Below are 27,731 nucleotides of genomic sequence, written 5' to 3'. Positions count from 1 at the left end.
GTTTTTTAAAATATATCATTATTATTATTATTATTCGTACTTATCGCAAGATTTTAAGATATTTTTCCAGATTCAGTTTAACCACGCATGGGCAAACGAATCACTAAAGTCCATTATCAAAACTTGATTACACGTATGATAGAAAAAAAAGAAAGGGGAGCGCCCATTTAACACCCGGAGTGTTTATTTGAGCTGTGTGGGAATCAAATCAGCACTGTCGGTGGAAAATTAGTAGCGCCGTTATGCTGAGCAAGTGCAACGTAGGGAGAGAATAACAGAGTGCGCACAACTACACCGTGATTCCAAAATGTCACAAATGCGTCGAAATTGCATTTCAAAGAATGTTTCACTGGTATGAATTTGGAGGGGCAAGACTAGTAAATCATCAAATATTTGGTTTTGTTAGGAGAATTTGCGGCGCGGATATAGATTGTGGCGCGTTGAACAGGGCGGGCGCAAGGACCATGCGCGCCGCGACGAGAGCTGACATCCCCAGGCATCGCATCCCTCACTCATTTATGCCCTCTTAAGACGCAACGCAGGAGGAAAGCCGAGCAGAGGATCTCCGTCAAAAAAGCGTATCTTCCAGGAAAAAAATAAATTAAATTAAATAAAATGGTCAAAAGTGAAAGGCAACAGAGGCGACTGAAATCCGAAGATGTATTTCTGGAGTCCGAGGGCTCGGTGGATCAGCGGGATTTCACTGAGATGTCTAGTTGTCCTTTCAATGACGTCTTTAACGCCAGTGACTCTGCTATGGACCAGATCGACACTTTCCTGAAAAACGTTCAAGTTTTACTGGAGGCAGCAAGTTACATTGAAAATAACGAAAAGAAAGATGGAAGTAAGTCAAATTGCCCAGAGTGGTGGCGTTTCCTCAGTATTTAATGCTTCAGAAAGAAAAAAACAAAAAATATCATTGTCACCAGACTCAGACAACAAAGGACTGAGTTGAACGAACTACGAACAACTAGCTAGCCATACAAAAACGTGATCTGCCTCAGTACAGTTTATCATAAAGATTTTCACAAATCCAAGAAGGGGGATGCACCATAAACTTGTATTATTACTGTTTAAGATTCTCTTTTAAGTCTTACGTTGAACTATTTAATTTATATTCATGTAATACATGTGTGCAGTGATCTAGAATTTTGTTATTGATTTCTGGGATTAATCCGAATACAATATTCAGGTTTTACTTTTCTTATACTTGGAAACAGTATTCTTGTGAAAACTACGTACGGACATGCCCTCGACTGCTGGGCTCACAAGAAGCGTAGGATGAAATATATCGCTGTCCTCCAAGTCTTCCCACACAGTATACATTGCGTGGTCCCCGACGCCCCCACACTCAATTTCATACTAAGGAAAACTCTAAAATATACTGCATGGCCTATATAAAGTTTAATTTTTTTAACGTATATGTTGGTCCGAGGAACAAGCTAGCAAACGGCGACCAGATAACTATATTGCAGATGCTCTGATCTTAGTGATACGGTTTTTGAGGAGGAAAAAAATATAATCTGGTAATTATTAACCTGCTTATAGCGTTTTGACCTATTTTATGCTTCTGATCCCGAAGTAATATAAAACAAGATTTGATTAATGGGGACGGCGCACAAGAGTTAGCTGTGTAAACCATTTATCGCACAATTGTACTTATTTGCTATGCGTCACTTTGAAAATACATCTTTTATATTTTACCGTAAAACAAACGAATAGGCCTACATGAATGTCAAAAATTTAGCCCGGTGGCTATGAATCAGGTCATTCCCTAGAAAAATCTTGTGCGTTAGAGATGAAGATTATTTTGCCTGTTAAATATACCGTGTGCATCCGCGCATTTTCAAGCAAATAATCACTTTATTGTACATTTTAAGCGAATGTTTTTCTACAAATATGGATGTGACGAGGTAATATTTACTTGTTTACTCTACCTGCCTTTGTAGGAACAGAAACGGTCGTTCATATTGAAATTTTCTGTTATCTATGCACGTAAAAGGTTGGACTCATAAAATACACCGTTAAAATGCATAATTTGTCTGAATTACTTTTAGTCACTGCAGAACCACGGGAAATCAAGTGCAGCACTGCGGCGACGTGCAGCATATTCCTCTTTAAATCATATTTTTAAAAACATTTTTGTATTACCTAATTAAACTTCATGGTTATACGGAGGTGTGTGTCAAACTCAAATGTTTGTCAGCGGGAATATTAAGAACAGCCATTAAAAAATGAAATGAAAAATGGAAACAAACATGAATGTACACAAATATATACCTGTATCTCCATACATATCGATTAAAATATGAGGGAAAAAAGACTATTAATTAAAGTTCAGCAGTTAGCAAAAACAAATAAAAATGAAATTGCACGACGCTGCATTAAAAAAAAATTATCTGCTTCCTGGTCTCAGCAGGAGTACTCACATGATTTCCACATGGAGCACATTCAAGCTCTCTGATTGGTTGAATGTTAGTTTGCTGACTGTACTTAGCGTGCATGTCCAATAGACCACGTGGTTTGTGATGATGTCATGTGTTGCTGGGCCTGGCCACGAGTTGCTTTAAAGACCCTAATGTTTTGAGGTCTTTTGGGACTTGTAGGATGTGTCGCAATAGCAAACGTGACTACGGAAGTCGCGTATTCTGTCGCCCCATGTCATAGCAATATCATACGTATTATTTTGATCATAAATGCATAACACTATTGTATATTGTTCATAAGATGACTACTGCATTCCGATCTGCAGCAGAGCTTGACCCGTCTCGTCATATTTTCTGTTAATTTTTTTTCCTGTGTGTCACGCGTTTAAAGTCACGAGCAATGGTTCACGATAAAAAAAAAAAGACATATAATAACAACGGTTAGTAAATCACATTTGTTTTTTAGATTTTTACTTTTTATTCTTGTTCTGTTTTACCGTCGTTTGATAAGTACGTAACACCAGTACGTTATTATGCGAATATCAGGCTTGTGCTAGTAGTACCAATACAGATAGACATATTATTATTATTACTGCTACTGTATTATGGAGACTCGCTTTCCCATGAAGCTTTGCGCCGTGGCATGTCTCCTCCCTCAGCTGTGAGGCAGGTAAACAAACTGGGGGTGGAGTTAAACAGGCACCAAGGGGACTCTGGAGGCTGTGGGCTTTCGGGGGGAAGAATTTTATATCGTTTATATCTGTTTTGTACGATTTGTAGTTGTGTGATTCCTAAGTATTTTTAATACTTTGATATTATAATGTTTTATTTTTAAAATAAAAGCGAAAGTTGAGTAAACTAGATAACGCCAGCTACGAAATATTTCGGTGCTTTGGCAGCTAGACGTAGCAAGCTTTATTTTTTAAAAATATTGAAAAATCACGAAAGTTTAATTCGAAGCAATACCGTATACTGTATAAGTGACAATATCTAGTGTTTCTAGTGAGATATAAATCTGTTCAGCAATATATTTCAGTAATAATCATAGCAAGCTACCTACACGCAGAATGACGGCAGTGCAACTCATTAATATCCAAAGGTTATTGGAGGCTGCGGAATATCTAGATAGGAGAGAGAGAGGTACGTAACCAGGAAATGTTATTTATTCCCAGTTTTTAAAACTATCATTGGGGTTTGTAGTGTGTTGCATTTCTTCGGTTGGTGGCTTGATGGTTTTGTGTGAAGCTGCAAACGACCGACATGAAACTGGGGTTTTAGTGCATGCACGGTACCGATAGGAACTGACATGTACAGTATATAGCCTGTGTGTGATCCTATGGGGGGGATGGTAAACTGGAATGACAGGCAGTCTGTCTTTTGCCTTTCTCGCCAGAATGTGAACACGGGTACGCTTCGATGTTTCCATCAATCCAGAACACAAGCTATCAAAGACAACGGAAATTTCGAAATAAAAAGTACAACACCAACCACAACAGGTAAGCGCCGCATTTGTCCTCTGCAACCGACCCGGTTCTACCCTAACGAGACCCTAGCAAACTGCACCGCATCGCCGCTGCCCTGAGTCCCCGCAACATCCACTTTCTGTTTCTCATTCTCGCCCCTATACGCATTTTGCAGCCAGACGATATGAACTTGCAAGATAAGGAAATTTACGAGGGCAGACATTTAACAGCAGCGATAGCCCCGTAACTTCGGCGTGCGCTGCAAGAAGGCTCCTCTTATCTGCGTGTCAGGCAGCAACACGATATTTTAATCTAATGGTGCTTATATAAATTGCTATTAACCCATGCAGTACGATAGGAAGATGAAATAAATATTGCGGATGTGTGTTTTTTTGCATTGCACTGGCACTTGTTCCAGCTCCTGGCTTGGGGGAGGGGGGAAGCTCTCTCTCTCTCATCAGCTGATTGTCAAACTGGCTGCGGCGCTTAGGTTAGGGACCATCTCTACGGTGTTGTCTTCCATGTGTGACGAACACTCTTTGCCTTTCATCGATATTTCACAAACGACGTGACCTTTACATTCATATATATCGCCCGGATTAATATGGGAACATTAACACCTTAGGATGATTAACAGTTTGAGAATTAAGCCTAATTTTATTTTTGTCACGTGCATGCATTTCGCATCGAACCCTTACGTGTAAAAAAAAATCTCTTATTTACTCTTTGGTGATGTTACAGGACGTGAGGAATAGATCTAGAGTCGATTTTACAAGCATGAGAAAAGCTTGAATACGTATTTTATTGTGGTGTTAGGAAAATGACTTGAATCGCGTGGGTTTATCCATTGCATCCTTCTGGATCACGAAAAACACGCAGTTTGTATTCTGTCATGCGGTGTCCATTTTAGAATAAGTGCTGTACCCCGTATGAAGTAAAAGCAGCAGCTCATTACTATGCAATATTTGACCACGAGATAGGTGCCGTAATGGCACGGTAGTAAATGATTTATTGTGATGTTTATGACATGCTCCGAGGCATTCCGTGATCGAGGATTTAAATTAAATTAGCTCTCCCAAGGTCGCAGAGCGTAAAGTGACTTTAGGTGAAAATGCAGCTCGCTTTGGCATTTTGGGGTCGCTTATTCTCCCATTAAATCTGCATTTAGGATGACGCTGCTGGGTGCCTCGAGGTGATGGATTACGTGCGCGTGGCGCCTTGCTCCAGGTCCCCGCTGTATTTTCTGTGCCCGGTTTTTGTTAGAAATTCAGAATAGCCATGCAGCACATACTGCACCAAGCTCTGAACATTTTAAAGAAAGATAGTCGTGAATGTTGATATTTTGTTCCTCTGGCATATTTATTACACTGCCTTTTCCATCTAAGGCTTCCACTCGGGTTTCATTTGGTATGCTGAGGACTTATCTACAAACTCTCTTTTCAGTCCCTCGATCCAACAAACGTCATTGTCTCCCACGCTACAGATGCGTGTGTGGGCTCCACAGACTGCCTGGATAAGAGGCGTGCGGGCTTTTGATTAAAATCAAGCCATTCGAATGTATCCTAGTGTAAAAGATTGCAGAGGCCTTAATGCCTCATGACCCAGGCACCCAGAGCTCGTGAAGCTGCATGCTCAAAGGAAGCGCGATGTCACTGTGATGAGATGACTGCAGCTCGGATGTGCAAAGTGAAGCCGACAGCCGTGACTACCCTCCATGGCGTTTTATCTTCCCCTTTCACAAAAAAAGGTTCAGGCCGGTTGATTTTGTTGTCCGTGGAGCCAACGTGACATACACAGAATGATGATTCATCTTTATAATTATCTCCAGCTATTTTCTGCGTTTATCTTGTTGAACGTGGTATGCGGATCAGTAAGAATATGCCCATATGCTTGTGTCATTTTCATAAAAGGGTTGTGAAGTCGTTCTCCATAAAGCACTAGTTCCGGTTTATTCTTTCACTGGTATCGAAAATGCGCGTGCCAGCCACCACACATGCAGCGTTATACAACACAGCGAGCCCCAATCAGCCACACGACCCTTTGGAATAAAGTGTTAATAGTAATGACCAATAGGAGAGGAGCAGAGCAGGTCCTGGGCAGTGGGTCTGCCCGTTGTGTGTTGGCCTCGTCCGTCGTGGAGCCGGGCTGTTTAGCCGTCCGTGCCACATGTTTCCCTGCATCGTGTTGCCTCACAGAGAAGCTCTTCGGGGCCCGGCCCTGGCAGCCCTTCGGATCGGCTCGCGGGGCCGGGAGGGCGGTTAGAGAGGCAGCCAGTCAGGGATTCACTGCTGCAGGTCAGATTAACGACTAAATCTTCTTCCTGGCAGGATGCATGTGACAGGGCTGGACCTCCTCTTGTATTTGTTTATGTATTTGCCTCGTCTGTTACAGTGTCAGTATTAAACAGCTTATGCTTTTGACCGAACGCTGTTGCAAGTGTTTATATTGTCTGAAATTTTTGTTTTCTGTTGGATCAGTGAGTGTGGAGCCTGTATAATCTGATTGCCCCCCCCCCCCCCCCGCCTCTTTTTAACTGCAGGTCTACACACAACGAGCTGGAGAAGAACAGGTGAGTCGAACTGGATTTTCCTGAATTGTGCCTTGGGCTCCTGTGACACGGTGGCCTCGATGCAGCGACACGTACCCAAATCCTGAGATGCATTTAAATAATAAATCATATAATACATTTCTGAAAGCTGTAGTCAGACATTAGTATACTTAAAATGGAATTTTACAACTCATGTAATTATTGTTCTTTCATTTTGTTTTTATTGCATTGCAATATTATTCCTCTTAATAATAATCTGAAGTCATTTGGAGAAAACTTGTTGCCCTGCACATGTTCTAACGCTAGCAGGAGGTGACCCAGTTCTGCTAATTTAAGGGTATCCCCTCCTCTCTGACTCAGCACGCTGCGATTGGGTCATGCGGTGCTGACCTTGTTGCTAAGGTGTTAGGTTGCAGCGCGGGAAGGTGCGTGGACGCGGTGACACGGGTACTCTTACCGCGTTATATAACGCAATGTCGATCTTCACGTTGGTGGCTCACTGACTTAGAGGGACGATTCGCAAGGGGCGCTGAACGTTTGCATCGGCCTCGAGTAAAACACAATCTGACAAGCGTGTGACTGGGGCAAGCTGGGAAATACCTGCAGCCAGTTCGCAGAACTTTTTAGCGTTAAAGTGAAACAAACGTCCTTAAGGTGGTATAATCAAAATGAAAAACTTTATGCTTCCTGCAGAAATGATTCTGAAAGATTTTCCGAAAACTGTCGCTGCCCAGGTTACTTCTGGTTAAAAGAAATTTTACCCAACATCTATTTAAGCAACGTGAGGCATTAGCTTTAAGGAGAATATGCATATTTTGAAATTATATGGTAATTTAGTGTAACATAAAGCCTTTGATAGACCAGGTGCATTATCCACAAACTCACGCTCCAAAACAATAAGACTAAAGGGAGAATGATCTCCCGTTTCCGCTCTTTACAGGGCAGCTCGATGAATCGGGTGCTCTCTCCAGTTGGTCTCACGGTGAGCACTATGGGCTGGGATAAGCGGGAATGTCACGGGACAGAACAAGGATGTGGCCTCGGCGCTTAGCCGTGATGTCATCGCCCGCGGGCCTCCCAGGGATCTCCGTACCCCCTCCTCCGCTCGGTTCTCCTAAATTAAGCAGTTTAGCAGTCAGACATTTAGTTTAATTTTAAGGTATCATATCTAGACAGATCAAGGAATGCAAAGTGTTCTCTGTATTTTTACTTGTCTCCAGTATCTGTCTTCTCCGCTGCTGGCCCTTTTGTTCTCCTCCACTGAAGATCCGTCATATCTGATCTGCCATAACACGCCGTCTGCGTCTGGGACGCCGTCCTGAATTCACGCGACCCGTTTGGCGCCCGGCACCCATGCGGGTGACGCGGTTCTGCCACGGGGCCTTGGCGAGATAAGGCGGCTCGCGTGTGGGGACGGGGGAACAGGTCCTCTGTGGCGGAGCGGAAGGTCCATCTAAACAGCGCGGCCGACTGGGAGATCTGCGTGAACCCCTCTTTGCTGTCGGGCGTCGCCGAATGAGGGTTGCTCGCCAGGCATTATCAAACGATCGCCGTGTACTGGAGAGATGGCCTAGGGATTACTACTCTCGATTAGAGGAAGAGGCCGTGGCTCAGACTCAGACTCCTTACTCTGACTCCTGGTGCGTGTGGCGGACTGTTTGGGTGCAGTCAGCAGGCTGTTAGAGACCCTGGCGCGCCCCGGTCGGGGGGGGGGGGGGAGAGCGGCGCGATGATGTCGTCCTTCACAGCAGCGCTGCCTGTCAACACAATTCACTGAGAGTGACGCAGGATAGCGAGGGCTGGGGGGGGCGGGGCCTCCGTCAGAGACACGGCTGTCATTGTTCATTCTGGATACGTCTGTAAAGACAGGGCCGCGTTCCTAGAAGAGAGCAGCTCCTCTTATAGACGTCAGCCCCCCACGCTGGCCCCGCCCACAATGGCCCTTTTCATTACCTCATGCTTCTCCTCGTGGTTGCGGACAGGACATCCTTAGTGAAGCAGGAGCGTAATACGCAGCCACGTCCTGCCCCCCGTGCCCCGATCCCTATCCCTGTGTGCTTTAACACCATCGTAGCTGCCCTGGCCTCGCTGGTCAGATGCTGTTTTGTTTAGCTTGGCGGCACGTGCGTGGCGTGTGTCCGTGTACGTGTACGAGGTACGGTGTCCTTGTCGTCACACCGCCTTGCCCTCTGCTGGCCACTGGCTGTAAGGTCTCCGCTTCCTTCCATTTACATTACATCTGCGTCTATATACCAAGCAGATGGTTGTATCCAAAGCAGCGCGCACTTACTCGATAAAGCAGGGTCGGCTAATCCCTCTAGCACTTGGGGGTCAAAGGCCTTGCTCAGGGGGTCAAAGGTCACGTCACTCTTCGAACTACGGGATTTGAACTGGCGAGACACCGGTAATCTAGGCACAGGGTTGTAGCCCACAGAGTCGCACACCGGCCCATTCTGCATGCGTGGGTGTGACACACGTGTGGGCGTGTCATTTGGAGTGAGCGTGACCGCTGGCTAATGGCTGGGGGGGGGTGGGGTCACTCGTGTCAAGGTGGGAGTCGTGTGTCGCTAAATCGGTCGCTAAGGGACAGGTAACCGCGGCGACATGAAGCCTTTAAGCCGACCGCAGCCCCAGAAAGCAGCTTAGGGGCCGTGATCTCGGGGGACGACGCGCCCATGTGCTGGGGAGGGATGCCGCTGCTGAGCCGCGACTTCACGGCGCTCCCCCAGGCGAGGACACCCCGAAGCGGAGCCATAGCATCGTACGCGGGACACGGGCCGGGTTCCTGGAGGGCCGGTGTCAGACGCCCCGTACAGCAGGTCCTACTCGCAGCGAATCTGTAAGGAGTGCAAGAGCGGCGAGGCCCAGCGTACGGAGGGTTTACAGGTTTAAACCGAAAGCGAGGGCTGGCCTAATTTAGCTGTTAATCTCCGTGCTGGTTGTCTGAAGGCAGGCCTCTCGACCTGCCCAGGGAAAGGGCCCCCGGGTGAGTGGCCGGGTTTCGGCACATGTTACCGGCGGGTGCTGGTACTGGTGTGGAGGCCAGGGAGTATCTGGAACGTGCATCCGGCTGGGTCATGTTCTGTTTGCATGGTTTGGCGTTAGTCCGGTTTATAGGGCTGAACCTGAAACTCTGCGGTTACAGGGGGTTTGGGGAACAGAACCATTCCCAGCCACGGCCGTGCCACACGGAGTCCTGCTGCCCCCCTTCACTCGCACCCGAGACACTGGGCCTTCGACCGGCAATGCATATGTGATCCGTGCATCAGCATAGCGCCATCCGCTGGCCGCTCTCCCACACAACTGCCGTTTTGTCCCCCGCCGTGCCGCACAGCTGCAGCCGAGCGCCATCGCGTGATGATCAGCTGCTCAGCGCTGTCGTTTTGGCTGACGGTCGACGGAATTCGTCTTCGACGCGGTGGGAGGGGGGGCTCGCCATTCACACGCATGCTGAGATGCGGCGAAGTTACGAGCGGCACGCAATAAACACGTTCCTCCATGTTGACCTCTGTGGTTCATCAGGTTCTGGCTGCACCGTGACGTGCCGGGACCCGGCGGGTCGTGTGGGTCGGAGGCGCCGCATTCCTGTGGTGGCTGCCTGACTGCCACCCTGGAACGCGTCCTTCAGGAGGTCGGCTCAGGTGAGCGAGGGTGCGGGCCGCCGCTGCCGTGTTTACGCGGCCCGCTTCCGTGCTCAGCTGCCGCGGGCCGCAGACCCGTCCCTGACTGACCTTTTCTTTGTTCATGACCCTGTAAAGAGAAGAGAGACTCTCTTCTCCACACTGAGAAGTGCTGTGTAGCTCAGCGTGCTAGAACACCATGTCGGGTTCAAATTCCAAGTGTCGTTTTAGTGATTTCATTATTGGGCCCCTGAACAAAGCCCTTAACCTCCTTCCCCCCCCCCCCCATTGTTCCAGGGACTGTATGACCCTGCTCTCTCTCAAGAACGTGCATTGCTTGGGATAAAAATGTATGTAAATAAATCTGGGCAATTCTACAGCAGAGGTAATTGGTAATTGCGTTACCAAAACCCATTCTGCAGTATAATTTGATAGTTGGGAGATGACAGCAGAGAACTGATGGTATTTCAAGCAAATCAGGTCAGTTCTTTTCAGATTGTAGATAGATTTTCCTCTGATTGTAATTCCTTTACCATAGAACAGGGTTCTTCAAATCTGGACCTCAATTCCAAATCCAGGCCGTGTTTTCAGTTCTCCCAGGTAGTTCGTTTAATAATTACTGATTCTGATTGGTCAGAGGCTTCACACCTGACTGACAGGTAAATGAAGGCTGGAAAACCAGCAGTGCTCGGACCTCGAGGACCGTGATTTGAATAATCCTGCCATAGAACTAGCAATAGATGTAAATTCAGTAGCTCTGGCTCAATCTTTGTAAGGAGAACGTGATTGTGAGGAAGCGTTTACAGCTTGAAGTGCCCAGACTTGGCTTACAGGAACATCACCCAGTGCTCTGTTGTGCTCGTTATGTAGAGATTGTAAGAGGATAGAATGGCAGGCATATGGAGAGCCCTGTGATTGGCCAGCTGTCATGTGAGGTGGCAGAGAGGTCATGCCCCTGTGTCAGCTGTGGAGCGCATGTAAATGCTCTTTGTTCCTTGTTCCTTAATGCCTTTAGGGGCGGGGGGGGGGGGTGTTTAGTTGTGTGCTTTACGTCTAGATTACTGTCTGCGAGTCGAGATAACAAGCAGAATGAGACGACGTATCTAAATATGGCAGGTCATTAAAAACCTAACCCCCCCCCCCCTGATGTTGTTTACAGTGTAAGAATCGTTTGTCCGCAGAGTGGCGTCCGTCAGGGTAAAGCAAACGCTTCAGGCGAAATCTCTCCGTGATCGGTGCGAACTTCGGTGGGAGTAGGCATCCGTGAACGTGGAGGCAGCTTGGAGCCAGCCCCCGTGCCGAAGGCCGCGGAAAGGGCCCGATTTATCGCCGACAGCAGCGTAATTACAGGGCACCCGGGGGCCCACATGAGTCCTGAATGTGCCGCACGGGTCAGTGGCCCTGATTAACTGCGCTTTACCTGCCGGGCAGAACGTGGAGGCTTGGTATCCCGATTTGTTCAGAACGTAATAAATGACCCCGTCGTTCACAAACAGCGGCCCTCTCAGTCGTCGGCGCGTTTCGGCTGTTGCTGGAAGTTCAGCAAGGCAGATCAGATGTGTAATGGGAGATACCTGTCTTAGGAGATACCTGTCTTTTCAGCGACACGGGCTAACAACACAGAAACACAACAACCGTGTCGGGACAGGGTCTCCCTGTACCGTACCCCCCCCCCCCGGAGCTGGGAGGGTTAGCAGGGTCCCCGTAACCACGTGCGAGTGTGTGGTCCAGGAGGTGTTTTCTTGGTGGTTCCTCTGGTTCTCTTACAGTTGAGCTCTCAGAGCCTCTGTGGGCCTGGAAGGTCAAAGGTCAGAGGTCGCCTCAGGGAACAGAAACACAACACCCATCATTGTACAGTCGAACTTCGTTACGACGTACCTCGGGGGACATTAAGAATTTGTACGTTATAACCATAGTACATTGTAACCAAGTCCCTCAAAATGAATGGTAGAACACAAAATGTATATTAAAAAACTTTTAGAAAACACCCCTCAAGTTGACACTATGACATCCAGCTTGTGCAGTTTGAAGAATATAATAGGAACTATATTCTTCAAACTAGGTTAATATCAGTTACTCATAGACAGCCGACATAACGCAAAATCCACTGCCGGCTTATCGTTCAAATCGCCTTACTGTAACCTAATGTCAAACCGAAATTATGCACCTGTATATGATTCAATTGGCTGAAATAAATTTCGATACATGTGTTAGACATGTCTTTTGTTAATTTCTTTCACTATATGTCACACAATTACCCCAATAACCACACAGTTTCAGAACTTAGTTCGCGTCGGCTGCCATGTATAATTCTGAATTATTTCCACCTTGTCGGTCAGTGAAATCCGTTTCCTTTTAGCAGGCATCTTGCTTGATATGCGGCAGCATGACACCATGCAAAACCATGAAAAAACGGGGGCTGCATGCAAGGTTCATACAGTTAGGCGTTGCTAAGCGATGTAGATGGCCGGCAACAGCTGATTCTGAATTGTGCGCGCGCTCGGAAGATGAGGCTGTACGTTGTAACGAAGGTCAGTTTGCCTATTTTCCTCTGAAAATCATACGTTGTATCGAAGTTTACGCTGTAAAGGTGTACGTTCTAAGCGATACCGGCAAATGGAATAATGCATTACGCGAATTCGGGACATCGAAATTTGAACGTTGTATTGGTGTAAACGTTATAAACGGGGTACGTTGTAACGAGGTTCGACTGTACTTCAGTTCGCTGCCTGGAGGGGTTCACCAGTCCTTCGTCCTCTGATGCTACTTTTATATATATATCTGTTATCAATAGTCTTTAGTCATCTTGGGACAGCCATTGTACCTTGGACTCCATACGTCAGCAGTGATGACATTATCAAACGGATAAATGCGCAACGAGGGCTCGTCCAGCCATCTGCGAATGCACCCTAACGTTTATTATTCCTGGATGGAGGAGTTTAGGGCTTACCTACACCCTCCCGCAGGAAAATGGATGTATACCTTAGAAAGTCACAAGGGGTGGCCATAAGTCTGGCATGTAGCGATCAGAGGTCATCGCAGAGTAGATAGAGTGAGTTTCGGCGTTATGGATGGTCAGGGACGCTGCCTATGGGAGCATGACAGAGTATTCGAACCCGATGCCGTCCCTTCCACATCTTCCTTGGGTACTTTTAGAGCTCCAGGTTGCCGTAGCGACTGAATTTAGCTGGCAGACATTCCTAGTACATGTAAACAGTCCTGGAGGTTAGCCGTGATAAATGTCCCCCTTGCATGTAATTTGGGTGGTGTGTGGAGATGTGGGTGGGGTATCTCAGCTTTATTTACAGCAGTAAGGAACCTAAGGTCACTGAGGGGTATCTGCAAGCCATTCGTCCGGGGGAGGCTGACAGGGGGGGCTGATTGGGGGGGAAGGGGGATGAATGACAGCACTCCAGCTCCTGCTGAACCTCAGCTCTCACTGTCGGCCCTGCATGCCTTCTTGGGAGGGGGGGGGGGGTCCTCTTCTTCCACGGGCTGCTAAAAATCGCCAGATTTATGGCGACGGCAGGAGCTGGCGGTTCCTTCTGGAAATGCGCAGCGCCCGGCGAGCTCCTGGCCCGGCCCGTAAATCTACCCTGGGGGAGGGGGAGGGGGGGGCTCGCCGTATGTGCCGGTGTGGCGACTCAGCCCTCTGCCCCTGCTTCCTGTCTCGCAGGAGGGCTCATCTCCGGCTGTGTCTGGAGCGACTGAAGACACTTATACCACTGGGACCAGACTGCAACCGGCACACAACCCTGGGTCTGCTGAACAAAGCCAAAACACACATTAAGGTACGCCGCAGCCCCCGACCCTCTGCCATCTGGGACTGGGGGGGAGGGGGGAGGCCACCTTGGCTTCGCACACGGCAAGCAGACAGCAGCGCAGGCCGGCGGACGGACACAGGCGGGTCCTGTGCACGCCTGTGCCGAGAGCTCGCCTTTGTCTGTCTGTCAGGGACGTTCATTTTCCACGTTTGCTGTCCTGAACATCACTGAACATTCCATGTGTTACTGGGACGCATGTGAGACAGGTAAGGAGGTCGACGTGTCGTAAGTAGGTAGATGGACAGTGGTAGATGATCAGTTCCACCTGGGAAGCTCTATACCAAGATTCTTTACTGTGCAATTACCAATGTCGGACAGCAGGTGGCGCAGTGGCCAAAGCTCACTGACTTGCGCACCCTGGTGGGTAGTTTGCCTCTTCTGTGATAATTTGGACGGCCCAAAGCACAAGGTGCAGACACCACAGCGGCTGGCGACAGATCGTTCGCCCCAGCAGAGCTGCTCTATGGGCTCTCGGGCCCAACAGGCCATACTGCCTCCCCCGTGCCCCCCCCCCCCCCCACACCCAGTTTACAGCTCGATGGTCATGCAGAAATGTCAGCAAACGATGCCAGAGCGATCCTCCAAATATGCAGCTATTTATAACAAAAAGGGAGGACAGGGCCCTGTATTGGGGGGGGGGGGGGGTAGTGCGTTCACTATATTCATTAAGTGTGTTTAGGGACGTTCACGTTCTGAATATCAAGCTTCACGGTGCATCTAAACAGATGAGACAAGGCAGGCCGGACAGCACAGAGCTCCCGTACGGAGACTCTGAACTAGCCCCCCAAGCGAAACGGGACAAAAGGCGTCCCAGCAGGACATGGGGCGTCTCCTGCTTGTCCCTGATCTTTCACTCCCTGCCAGAGGGGGACCACAGCAAAGAAGGAACATTCTGGTCTGAGAGGGCAGAAGGTAGGCCGCAGCAAGGAAGGAACATTCTGGTCTGAGCGGGCAGAAGGCAGGCCGCACTCAGCCGAGCACCTTTTCTTTCTGGGTAGGACGCCAGCGATGGAGGATAAGTTACCGCGGTGTTGTGAGGTTTTGGGCTTCGCTGCGGCTCCTGACCAACCGCCCTCCGAGGCTGTCAGGCAGTTTTATTCCCCGAAGATGGTGATCTGTTGCCCTTAAGGGCCTTCCGCTTTCGTGGAGGCCAAAGCGCCATTTCATGCATGCGGGCAGCTTCAGCCGGGCCCCCCGTTTGACGCTACTGACATGGCAGAGGGACGGCGGGGTCTTTGACGCTCTGTAAGACACCCCTGTCTGTGACTAACAGGGCCACTCTCTCTCTGTCTCCCTCCCCCACAGAAACTTGAAGAGGCCGACCGGAAGAGCCAGCACCAGCTGGCCAATCTGGAGCGAGAGCAGCGCCACTTACAGCGCCAGCTGGACCAGCTGCAGGGCATCGCCCCCGGCGACGGCGAGCGGATACGCATGGACAGCGTAGGCTCCGACCGCTCCGACTCGGACCAAGGTAGGCGGGCCGGCGTACCCGGGGAGGAAAACGGCCTTCCGTGTCTTGCTTTTCCCACGCCAGAACCCCTTCTCTTTTGCCTGAGAGTAACTCGGGGGGGGGGAGTGGAACAGGGAGAGAGACGCCGAAGGTGGATCGATGCTGTGCTGACGCGCTGTGGATTAACATGACAGGCTAGCATAGCTGCCAGGGGAAATGTGCAGACTGTCAGTCGCTTCGATTTCCCCTGGCATCTGAATCCTCATCTGTGCAGATAACAGTACTTCATTAATGGTGCCCCCCCCCGGACAATTTGACACTTAAACGTATGCTGCTGTTTTTAGAATCCCGTCCTGATGAGTTTTTGTTGTGTCTCTCCCCGACCAACCCCCCCCCCCCACCCATGCAGAGGAGATCGAAGTCGACGTTGAAAGCACTGAATTCTCCCATGGAGACATGGACAGTGTGAGCACTGGCAGCACCAGTGACCTGGACGACCACAGCAGCCTGCAGAGCATGGCCAGCGATGAGGGTTACTCCAGCTGCAGCATCAAACTCGCCTTCTCCTCCTCGTCTTCCTCCTAGAGGGCCCCGAGAGGGGGGGGGCAGATTCAGGGGTCTAATGAGGCAAGCGGGCCCCTCCAGCCCCCAGCCCCGCACAGTGTGACCAGAACAGGAAGCAGCTTCAGAACGTGACCCAAAAGGTGGACCTTAACGGCAGCGAGCCGGATTTGCAGCTTTGCCCCCCCCCCCCCCCCCAATCCTTAGTAGCTGTGCAGATGCCAGCACGAGTTCGGAATGTGACACGCAGAAAAATTTTAACGTTTCGGAATTTTTAGAACTCCTGCAAAATATATATTTTTTTGTGTTTGTGAAGCTGAACGCTTTGAAATTAACAAACCTCATGAAAAGATTTAAATATTTGAGAGGAAAAAAAAAAAACAAAAACATAAAAGTATCTTAAGCATGAATTATATACCAGAGTTTTATTTCCTTACAAAATTAAGCATTGAATTTGTAGGTTTTGAAGATTTAAGGCTAAATTTGCAATCAATAGGTTTTTCGTTTCTCGTTTGCAAGAATCCCTGACGTCTGACTGGGATCTGAACTTGTTTTTTTGAGCTGGTCACCTGTGCCAACTGGTTCTGCAGATAAAGGAACAACTAAAACTCCGATGCGTGCAACATGGTAAAACTATCCATTTTTGCCATATCAAGATTTATTTATTCTTACTATTATTCTTGTCATCATTATTATAATTTGACCCTCGAGCTTCAGCCAGTGCACAACACCACCACAGCTCAAAAACTGGGAGGAGGGGTTTAAAAAAAAAAAACTCATTGGTGCTATGTGAAACAAACCAACCAATCAGATAAAAGGAAAAAAAAAAAAAAGCAGTTGGCAATGGCAGCCTGAATCACGTCCGTCTACAGGACGCACATTCCCATTACGGTGGGTTTCGGTGCGTTCAGACGCTGGGCCGCGTGCCGCGGTCCGGCGTGCAGCTAGCGCAGCTACCATTAAGCTACCTTGTTATCTGCCTGCATCACGGCAGAGCGTAGAACCGGCGCTGCGGGTCCATAGCAGACGGCCGCCATAGCAGTACACTGTACGTCCAAAGCAATAACACTCGTAGTTCTGTCTCAAACTTTGGCTATTTTTTTTTTTCCCTTTTCTGAGGCACAAACCTGTGTCCGTCCAAGAGAGCAAAGTGTACTTGCTTGTTTTGTATATAACTCAAAATAGTTTCATAAATTAAAAAGGAGAAAAAAAGTTGGTGGTACCTATGAATAGAAACATTGCCTCTGTTGCCGTTTTTGTCTGTGTTTTGTGCATTTTTAAATTATATAAAATATATATATATATTATTTTTTTGGGAAAGATTTCTTTTCAGAGTGATGGTCGTTGTGGCATGGGCAGTGTTTGTGAAATTTGCTGGTTGAAACAGTTGAAGTTTTCATTCTGTAGCTGCCCGCGAGGGAGAACTCACGCCTGCATTTAAGACAGAACAGGGAGGGTAACAGACGGATCCCGCCTTGCGTTCCAGGCTGCTCGGAGTGTATACTCCACTCAAGGGGAGTAACTGGGTGATTCCAAACCGCACTTCTATGTCTGGCTCCCCTTTCCGTCTTTGCGTTTTTATGAATATCCCATGTATGAAAAAAAGTGTAACAGCTAGATTGGATTTTTTTTTCTAATGTTTATTTATTTAAACTTCACCCCTCACACAGAAGTGTAAGATTTTTCTTTTTTTTTTATTTATTTTCCTGTTTTATATATTCTTCGAGGCCTAAACCCTGTTTCTTATTTTTTAATTTTTACAAATTGAGAGAAATTGGTCGCATAGGCCATTCTTTGTTTTTCTTTGTCCAACCTTTTGGAATGTAATCTTCACAAGCACATTCCCAGTAGCAGATAAGCTTTGCTGGTGTAGGTCAAGCCGCGAGCCCCCTTTATGTGACTGGCAGAGGATGAGAGACCCCCCTTCCTGTGGAAGATGGGACCCCCTGCACAGTGCTAATGTCCCAGTGGCCGGCCTGGCTCCTCACTGTACTGCCCTGTGACCTTTTGCTATCCCAGTTATCCGGCAGTGATCTTCAGTGATGCACCAGAGGTCAAACTACCGTCTCACAAGTCTAACCCTAAAGCTACACATTTTAAAATGTTTGGATTTAGTTGATGCCATTTAGGGTGTTTACCTTGAAAACATATTTTTCTGGCTTTTATGAAAATTTAAGTGTAAAATTACTGTCAACATAAATGCTTTTCTTTTCATTATTATTATTATTATTATTATTATTTTATTATTATTTTTATTATTCAGCTTGTGTCTTAATGTTCCCAGTTTATTCTTACAGGGCGAACTAGTTTTCCTTTGTTTCAAATCTATAATTTGTCATTTTCCCCTTTATTTTGTGAAATGCACTATGAAAAGGACTCGTCTTCAGAAACACTTTCTAATTCCTTCACTGATCCTGTCTGTGTCTTAGAAACTTCCGGAGCCACAGTGGCAGCAGAAACGACCCCATTATTTTTGCATAGATGTCGGTCCTGGACACTGGCAATGGGTCAATGAAATAAAGTTTCCACCCCTCATATTTTTTCCAGCTATGTCCTGCTTGTCATTCATTTACACAAACAAACACTCAGCAGTTCAGGAATATGATGCAGATCGCGTACAAATCAATTAAGCTCAGAAAACTAGTTTACAGTGCGAAAGCTTCAGCGTCTCAGTGTTCCTATTTTGTTTAAATTTCTCTGATTTCAGTACCAAACACGAAAATCACCTCGGAGCGCTGTACATATTTTTAAAATAGCTGTCATTCATGCATCCAGTTCACATTCAATTAATTTTGGCCAGACGGTAGTTAAGGTCACCAACTGTTTGCTGTGGCTTCCTTGAAAAATATAATCCACATTTTGCCAATGAAAATATACCAGTGTAAAATAGAGGAAAAGCAACTTTTTAAAGGGGTTTAAAATCCACTGAGGATCTGCAATTTTGAAGCAAGACTAATTGTAACTTGCCTGTCGGTCTTAATGCATTATTTACGCAAAGGCAGTAAGTGCTGCCATCTGCCGGCGCCAGTGAGAAACGCGCTGTTACTGTACCATGGCGCAGTGCTTCTCTTCCATTATATGATGGAAACCTTTAGTTTCTCACAGCAGTAAAGCCAACGGCCACGTATAGGTGTATATTTGCCTGTTTAAATGCAAAATAATTTGGGTGACATGTAGGGGATATGCCGAACACAAGCAAATTACAACGCTTCTCCCCTGTATTTATTTTCGGGCTTCCTGGGATTTTTGGGGGATTTTATTATACAGTTTGTGGAAATATCTATGTAAATATTTATCCCCGTTATAGTGGCAGTATAAACTAAATCAACGTGATGTTTCTCTGAATTCAAAATGCACGACCCAGAGAATAACTATAATCAAATTACTTGCATCTGAAATTTAGCAAACTCTTTCCCCAGCGGTGCGTATGTAATATTTCTGGAATTTTTGGAAGCTTTGTGTATTGTATAATGTAAAACGCGGGACATCTTTCTATAAGAGGATTCCTTTTCATTGAACATGAAAGCGCTGCTTTCAGGGGTGAGTGGCCTTCTGTATTTGATGCGTCCATACACGGCCTTGATCAAATTATCTCAAATTACCTTTTCAGTAAAATAACAATAAAAAGTATCATGCCCTCTCTCTGTGGTTAAAATGAATCAGAAAGAGCGGGGATGCTTTTAAATCATGACAGCGAGGAAAGTCGTGTTTGCTACAAATTAATTTGATGAATTTTGAAGAAATGCATTAGAAGTAAATGCTTTTTCCCGAGGAAGATTTTTGTTCGCTTCGAAAACCAGACAATTTGTTCTTCTTGTTACTGATTCTGGTATCAGTATGCTGGATCCATGTGGGTGTCTACGTTCCCCGGACTAAACGATAAATATTTCGACTGCTTTTTCCCTGCAAGTTAACAGGTGTTCTGACGAGTTGAGCTACCTATCGAAACGCGCTGTCGAGCATTTCGGCGCATGTGCAGTTCCACCGTCTTGGAATTAGGGTTAGGTTTTATGGGTTAGGGTTAAGGTAAGGGTTTTAGGGGTTTTTGGGTGGTTAGGGTTAGGGCTATCGATTAGCACTACGGTAGCCTAACTCGACAAAGTAGCTCAACTCGACAGAACACTGGCGCCATTTCACAATGTTTAAAATAATTTAAAAATTGAACTAGAACTGGGCGTTAATAAGACTGTCACTATAACTCTCACTCTAACTGCCCAGTAACATTATTATAATAAATATAATTATTTGCAAAGGCGCCGCTAAATGATATGGTTGCAGACCTTCGCCTATAGAACACAGGCTATTAGTTGAGGACGCCGAACTTATGATCTGCGAAATACCAATAACAGATATATCACCCAAACCGTAATTTTAGCTCATGTGCTTACATAATCTAAAATTTTCACCTCTATATACATTTTGTTTAACCCTATAGGTTGATATGCTATATGAAACTTTCCTCGTTGTCGTTAGGCCTATATATAGATTCCTTATTTAAGTAACAGCGGGGCTTTTTGCACCTTATCGGGCCTTGGTCAATTTTCTTTTTTTATATATGTGAAAGCCCCTGTCGAGTATGCATGTCCCAGCATGCTCCGCGTGTAATTGTGAGTAGCTCTTGTAATGTTGTTATGGTGTAGCTGCATTCACAATTGTCGCGAGTGTGTTTCCCGTGTCTTATGTGCACCCTGTACGATTCTCGCGTGTCTCTAGTGTTGTGTATATTAACCACCGCGTGTGAACCTGACGGTACAGCGTTTGACCTCCTTCTGTTTGTTGTTGTGAAGGAGGGTTCGGTATCCGGTGGGCGCCTGTCGTAGTTATGCTGCCGCTAAAGAGTAAGTAAGAAAGTCTTCTCTGATACATATATGCAGGTGTTACATTTATCACTATATATTATATGTATAATGCGGTTATCATACATTATATATAAAGGCAATTCAATATATTAATTTATTTATCTTACTGGAACCTGAGATTTCAACTCAATCATTTATATCAGGATTCTCACTTCTCAGCTGGAAAGGTCATTAGAGAGAAACAAAACCTTGACTGTAAAGGCTGATTTTTATTTCCGCGTCGAATAGATGCCTTAAGTTTGACGTACTGTAGTCATGGACTCTACGCCATAGCCTGACATGCACCTCCCCAGACCGCAAGAGTTGTGATTTGTCTGCTTGGTACTTACACTATATTGGCAAAGTTATTGGGACACCCTTCCAAATTATTACTGAATTCAATAATTACTACTAATGATTGAATTCAGGTGTTCCAATCACTTCCATAGCCACAGGTGTATAAAATCAAGCCCCTAGGCATGCAGACTGCTTCTACAAACATTTGTGAAAGAATGGGTCACTCTCAGGAGCTCAGTGAATTCAAGCGTGCTACCGTGATAGGATGCTACCTGTGCAATAAGTCCATTCATGAAATTTTCTCACTACAGTGGTACCTCGGTTCTCGAACTTAATCCGTTCCGGACTCCGGATCGAATCCTAAAAAGTTCGAGTTCTGATCGAATTTTTCCCATAAGAAATAATGGAAAACCAATTAATTGGTTCCCGCCCCCCCAAAATTACACCTAAATATGATTTTTTTTTTAGCATTTAAACACAAAATGAACAGGATAAAACAAGAAGAGCATTTTTTTCTTAATGGCTTCCAAAACGATAAAGATCTTATCCCAACATTACCCCTGTCCTGCCCCCTCGTTAACCTCGTGTGGGATCCCCATGTGATCAGCTGTTTCTGGTTGTTGTCATTAGTCCTCTGTATTAAGTCCGCGTTTCAGTTTGTTTCCCCAGTCCGGTCATTGGGTGCGTTTGACTTGCTTACAGCGCTGGCTTAAAACAACGCATTCTGATCCTGACGCAATGCATTACGGTTAGATGCATTGCGACCTCTCACCCGGCTGCACAAACTGGAACCACCTCCGTGACGACACACCTTTGCCCTTATTGGCTGAACACGCATGACGTTTGTATCCCAGACAGTTCCGATGCGTAATCTGCTATTTCTGCCGAATATATATTACATAAAGCAGTGAGAACTGGTTTTCAGTTAATTTACCTGTTAAAATAAAGTTTAAATAAATGACATAAATGCTCTAATAGTACACATAAGTTAGTGGTTTATTTATTGTTAGTTACTGTAATGTTGCGCTGCTTTATTTGGTTAATCGTCCAGTCTGTGAAGAAGGCATTCAAGTAAGAATTACATTGTAGTATGACTCATTTCCTGGCGCGTACAATGTATATTAGGTCAGCGTCCACGGTTCGACTTCTGATATTCAGATCGAGTTCTAGGTCAAACTGGTTTGTTCGACTTTCAAGAAATTCGAGTTCTAGTGAGTTCGAGAACCGAGGTACCACTGCACTAAATATTCCACAGTGAACTGTTAGTGGTATTATAACAAATTGGAAGAAGTTGGAAACAACAGCAACTCGGCCACAAAGTGGTAGGCCATGTAAAATCAGAGAGCGGGGACAACGCATGCTGAGGCACACAGTGTAGAGAAGTTGCCAACTGTCTGCAGAGTTAATAACCACAGACCTCCAAACTTCATGTGGCCTTCAGATTAGGTCAAGAACAGTGCATAGAGAACTTCATGGAATGGGTTTCCATGGTTGAGCAGCTGCATCCAAGCCTTACATCACCAAATGCAATGCAAAGTGTCAGATGCAGTGGTGTAAAGCACACCGCCACTGCACTCTAGAGCAGTGGAGATGTGTTCTCTGAAGTGACAAATCACGCTTCTCTATCTGGCAATCCTATGGACGAGTCTGGGTTTGGTGGTTGCCAGGAGAACGGTACTTGTCTGACTGTATTGTGCCAAGTGTAAAGTTTGGTTGAGGGGGGATTATGGTGTGGGGTTGTTTTTCAGGGGTTGGGCTTGGCCCCTTAGTTCTAGTGAAGGAAACCCTTAATGCTGCAGCATTCAATGCAATTTTGGACAATTTCATGCTCCCAACTTTGTGGGAACAGTTTGGGGATGACCTTTTCCTGTTCCGACATAACCAGTGCACAAAACAAGGTCCATAAGGACATGGATGAGTGAGTCTGGTGTGGAGGAACTTGACTGGCCTGCACAGAGCCCTGACTTCAACCCAATAGAACATCTTTGGCATGAATTAGAGTGGAGACTGCAAGCCAGGCCTTCTCGTCCAACATTAGTGCCTGACCTGACAAATACTATCCTGGAAGAATGATCAAAAAAATCCCATCAACACACTGTGTCCGAATACTTCTGGCAATATAGTGTATATTGGTGACAAAACCTGCCGTTAAATAACTTTAGTTTGTTAGATATAAGTAACGCTTCGGTTTTGTTTTCTCTTGTGTCTCCAGAATTTGCGCTGAAGCTTGTTGTTGCCGTCTTTCTCTGATAGCATTAGCAAACTGTGTGCTCCGCAATATGTTTCATCTTTAGATGTCTGATCAAATTGCTTGTGTTAAATCATTTCCCACCCTCCAGACACTAGCAGAACAGAGCTCAGTCTGCTTTACTACTGCCATCCTCCACATATGCTGTACAGCAGGGGTCTCCAACTCCGGTCCTGGAGAGCTACCGGCCAGTAGGTTTTCTATCCTACCTGGCTTCTGATGAGCCACACCTGCTCCTAGTATTTACCTGAGAACAGATGTGGCTCATCAGAAGCCAGGTAGGATAGAAAACCTACTGGACAGTAGCTCCGCAGGATCGGAGTTGGAGACCCCTGCTCTACAGTTTGCCAGTGCCAGTGTTGTGCATTTATCCTTCCCAAATGTTTCTGGCTGACAAATCTCCTCGCTAAATGCCAAAATCTAATTGGGCAGCACAAAAAAAACCCCAGTGGCTTTAAGTTTTAACGTAATTTTGCAATTAAGGGACATCAGTTCTTGGTATCGGATAACTTTTATGAGTACAAGTATGGGCATACGAGCGTAGCATCGGCCCAATGCTGGAATCGGTGCATATCCCTATTCTTAACATACTTAACACATTCGGGACAACTACAAAAAGAGAAATCATGTAAACTCAAGGGCTCATTTATAGTTTGCAGACGATGGCATATTTTAACATTTATTTAATAAAAGGTAAACGAACAACTGAAAAGTAGCATTTAGTAAAAAGTCCTCAAAAGGGGGTGGGGGGGGGGGGGGGGACTATGGCATTTTCTTTGTTTACTGCGCATATATTTGTACATTATACCAGAACAAAAAGGAAAAAAAACAAGCATGACCAATTACCATTTAACTTAATCTAAGTTAACATTACAATAAAAAAAAAATCATTAAACTGTTCTGTACTGAAACACTTTCAGATGGGGGGGGGGGAAAGCCACTTGGTCTTAGAACAGCACAGCTTTTGATAAACCAACCCAATTATGGGGGGGAAATCTATAGCATCAAACAATTCTTCTGTGTTATGGAAACTGTAATACATTTTGCAGGTGCAACTCAAACCTACATGTTTGTTAAATTAGCATTGTCTTTACCTGAAACTGGATGCTAATTGAATAATGGTGGATGAGTGGGGTGGGGTGGGGTGGGGGCTACCCAGTCCATCATCAGTGAACATCAATAATGCAGAAATGAATTTAGGCATAGGTCTAACTATATATTAGGGTGGATGCCTCATTTTTTTTTTAAAAAAAGAAACAGTCAAGTCTTTCCCTCACAAGCATGTGAGCCTTTGTTTGCTTATTTGTTTTTAAAACACCTTCCCTGGGGTGAACGCAGCTCACAGACGACTGGGCCAACTTGGAACGGTCTGGCGGCCACAGAACACATGCGGCTCGTGGAACCCGTTACTGCGGCATGAGATGCCGCACGTTGTATTTGGATGTATCCTGGTACTGGGTCATCGGCTTGTCGGCAATGCCGCATGTCCCGACTCCGACCTTCCCGTTGACGCTCTCTGGTGATGCGAATATACTCCTTTTCACCTGCGATGGGGACAGGAAACGGAACCTGTCATTCCTTAGGCTACTCCTATGCAATACCCAGTTGGGCTGCAAGCGCCGTTACACTAAATAAGCCACTAATGAAACATGCATATCTGGGCTGGAGGGCAGATGAGTGTAGAGACATCCGGGATTCAGCAGACATAACGGCACACAGCGATCACTATCTGCAGATGTGTTCTTCATTCTTCAGCAACAGGCTAGATAGAAAGCCAGCATTCCACGGTAGCGCACAAGCAGTACTTAAGCACTGGGTTCCTTCATTTAGCCGCGATGCTAATCACTGCCTGGCTAAATGCCCTGCGCATTGATTACCTTATTACAGGATTAACCCAGGCCGTGACGGACACACCGTCTGCCTCAGAGGGGAACATACAGCACCCATAACGAGCTACTGACCTGTCCCTTCTTATTCTTTGAATACGCTTTGTTGTTAAACTGCTGCCATTTGGATTTCTGATCCTCACGCTCCTGTTCCAGCTCCTTCATGCGCTGCGCCTTCTTGAACGCTTTCTTCTTCTTGTATTCCCTCATCTCTGCGATCTGCTCCTTCCTGCAAGTGAAACGACAGTGACAGCCTCCGATCGATCTCGCCGAGGATAATCCAGGCCGTGGGTCTGGCCTCACCTGGACTTGGACTTGGCACCGTCCTCCTCCGAGCGAGATCCTTGCTCCACGGGCTTCAGGTTCTGCAGAGGCATGACTTCTGCGTTGCCGTAGCCCAAGAAGGTGACGGCAGCAGTGCCGTTCTCCTTGTCTATCTCCTCGATCTCTGCCTTGTACAACCTGCCAATAAATCAGGGCTGTAAGCAGGTGAGTACGGGTGTAAAACACCAACTCAGAACAAAACTAAACAGTTTATTCTACGATTATTTTAAATGTGATCAGTGTTCTCCCGATCATGTGTCAACACCAAACTAAGCATATGCACCAAGTATATTCTACCCTCTTACAAGCAATTTTTTCAATATTTGTTACCATTTTGCCACATTCAACAAGGTTCTTAAGTTATTAGTCATAACTAGTCTTAACTGTTGAACATGCCAAGTTAAACAAGTTACTTTAAAATGACCTGTTCTTCGCCAATCATATATCATGATAAATAATAATACACTCTTACCATTGCACTGAAACATGTGACATAGTGTAGCAGCCAATCAGAGCACTTACTGTCCATCCTCATTCCAGACGGCCATGCATTGGTCCCCCACCTTCCACGAGTGGCTCGAGGTCGTCTCAGCGGTACTGCTGGAACTTGTGCTGGCCACTGAGGGCTGGCTTGATAGCAGGTCCTTAGTTAATTCTATAACTTCCTGGAAGAGAACCAGTGTGCCGTAAAATCTGGATGCTTGCACGGCAAACTGAGGCAACCTGTTATGTTTTCATTTCAATGAGATCCAACATGTCCACTTCTTGCAACCTGACTGGACGGGCTAACACAGGTTAGTAGGCTACACTCGTGACCAGAAGGGCACAAGCGGACCTACTGCTGTTGTATGTCTGTCAAGTACTTAACGTTAATTATCTGAATGTCTTATGCAGTTTTGCTGGACAAAGTCACCATTATGGAATGCTCGCTTGCTGGCTGACGGCAGGTATTCGTGACACTGAATGCCCACCCTACCTTCTCAAGGAGATATTTACCTGCAGGTCTTTCTGGAGTTTTAACAGGTCATTATTTTCTTGGTCAGTCGATAACGCCGCCTCTACCTGCTGCAGCTGCGCCTTGTAGCTGGCCAATTGCTTCACCAAGTCATCAGACATCTGTATGGAAACAGGTGCCATTCATTTGATAAATTCCATTTAAATATTATTACATGTTGTATTATTCTTCTATGCAGACTTAATCATATCAAAAGATTTTTTTCCCCAGTTTCAGATCCATTACGTCATTTGTGATACACAAACAATAACTAACCCGATGGTTAAGGTCCTAGATACTGAACACTAATTTAATGCTCCCTCAACATATCACCTGTCACATAAGTTCACTATCTCAGGTTAACCTTTGTAATCGGTTCCGGGGGGAATTAAAGTTACGCAGCGACAAACGCTAAAGAAACAAGGAAAAATTCAACTACGTCTGGAGGTGGAAGCCTTATACTTGAACAGCCTTTCTTAGTGTCGGACACACCGAATCCACTCACCGCCTATCACACAGCACGGCACCCGGCATTTTTACCTCCATTACCCAGATGACCTCTCCCAATCAACATAACGGCCAAACAATCGCCTTCACACACCAGTGGCCATGTAGCTGACCCTATTTAACGTTAGACGTGGACCCAGAAGAGTGTCTGTTTTGCGGGAAGCCCACACAGGCCGAGTCGGGCCTAGCGAGCCTCCCAGGCCTGCAGAGGCGGCCGACACGCTTAGGTGAACAGCGACACCATTTCGTTTCTGCCGCCTAGCCGCAGCCATTTTTTCCCGACTGTTATATGCTAACCGCTATCTATTGTCTTACCTTAAATTACCTGACGGCTGTAAACAAAAGACGAAAGAGCTCCGCTGTTTATTACGACTCCCGTATTTGTTTTTCGGGTTCCCCCTTTTCGCCACCAGACTAATCGTTTCAAAGTCTCGCTAAACAGCAAGTTGATATCGCGAGGTTACCGTTGTTGCGTCACTCCCTCCGCTCGAACGCACGCAGTTTGGATCCCATCCAGCGCGGCCCATGCGCCGTAAGTCCTTGGGGTGGCGCCCTTGAGCCGCTAACTCACTTTTAATTTTCCTTTGCATTTTAATAATCGTCAGTTTAGTTTGTAAATGACTAAATATGAATATAGTATGGTCGGGACATGTTTATGTATATGTAGAGTGAAATTGGCGAGGTGTTCTTTGAATAGGATTAGCATGTCACAATTCTTATAGGCTAATTTAGTGCTAGGTGTCAA

General features: G+C 46.1%; 2 protein-coding genes across 3 annotated transcripts; one reads left to right on the top strand and one right to left on the bottom strand.

Annotated features, from left to right (window-relative positions):
* Positions 1–214: 214 nt before the first annotated feature.
* Positions 215–18,438, top strand: mxi1 (max interactor 1, dimerization protein). 2 transcript variants are annotated; one of them, XM_023820466.2, is made up of 6 exons: positions 215–844; positions 3,820–3,922; positions 6,429–6,458; positions 13,734–13,848; positions 15,187–15,352; positions 15,741–18,438. In XM_023820466.2, the coding sequence occupies exons 1-6, from the start codon at positions 616–618 to the stop codon at positions 15,914–15,916; spliced, it is 819 nt and encodes a 272-aa protein (XP_023676234.1). In that variant the 5' UTR covers positions 215–615; the 3' UTR covers positions 15,917–18,438. The 2 variants fall into 2 exon arrangements, with proteins under 2 accessions (XP_023676234.1, XP_023676235.1); XM_023820467.2 differs by lacking the exon at positions 215–844 and adding an exon at positions 3,102–3,566.
* Positions 18,439–23,940: 5,502 nt separating this feature from the next.
* On the bottom strand, positions 23,941–27,457 carry smndc1 (survival motor neuron domain containing 1). Its single transcript, XM_023820257.2, has 6 exons — positions 27,302–27,457; positions 26,482–26,601; positions 26,008–26,150; positions 25,465–25,623; positions 25,237–25,390; positions 23,941–24,819 (listed from the first exon to the last, which is right to left on the bottom strand). The coding sequence occupies exons 2-6, from the start codon at positions 26,599–26,601 to the stop codon at positions 24,682–24,684; spliced, it is 714 nt and encodes a 237-aa protein (XP_023676025.1). The 5' UTR covers positions 27,302–27,457; the 3' UTR covers positions 23,941–24,681.
* Between the last annotated feature and the right edge of the window lie 274 nt (positions 27,458–27,731).

This window comes from Paramormyrops kingsleyae, chromosome 20, assembly GCF_048594095.1.
Source record: "Paramormyrops kingsleyae isolate MSU_618 chromosome 20, PKINGS_0.4, whole genome shotgun sequence".
Classification (NCBI taxonomy): Eukaryota; Metazoa; Chordata; class Actinopteri; order Osteoglossiformes; family Mormyridae; genus Paramormyrops; species Paramormyrops kingsleyae.
Note: the sequence above shows the minus strand (reverse complement) of the source record. Positions and strands in the feature narration are given on the sequence as shown.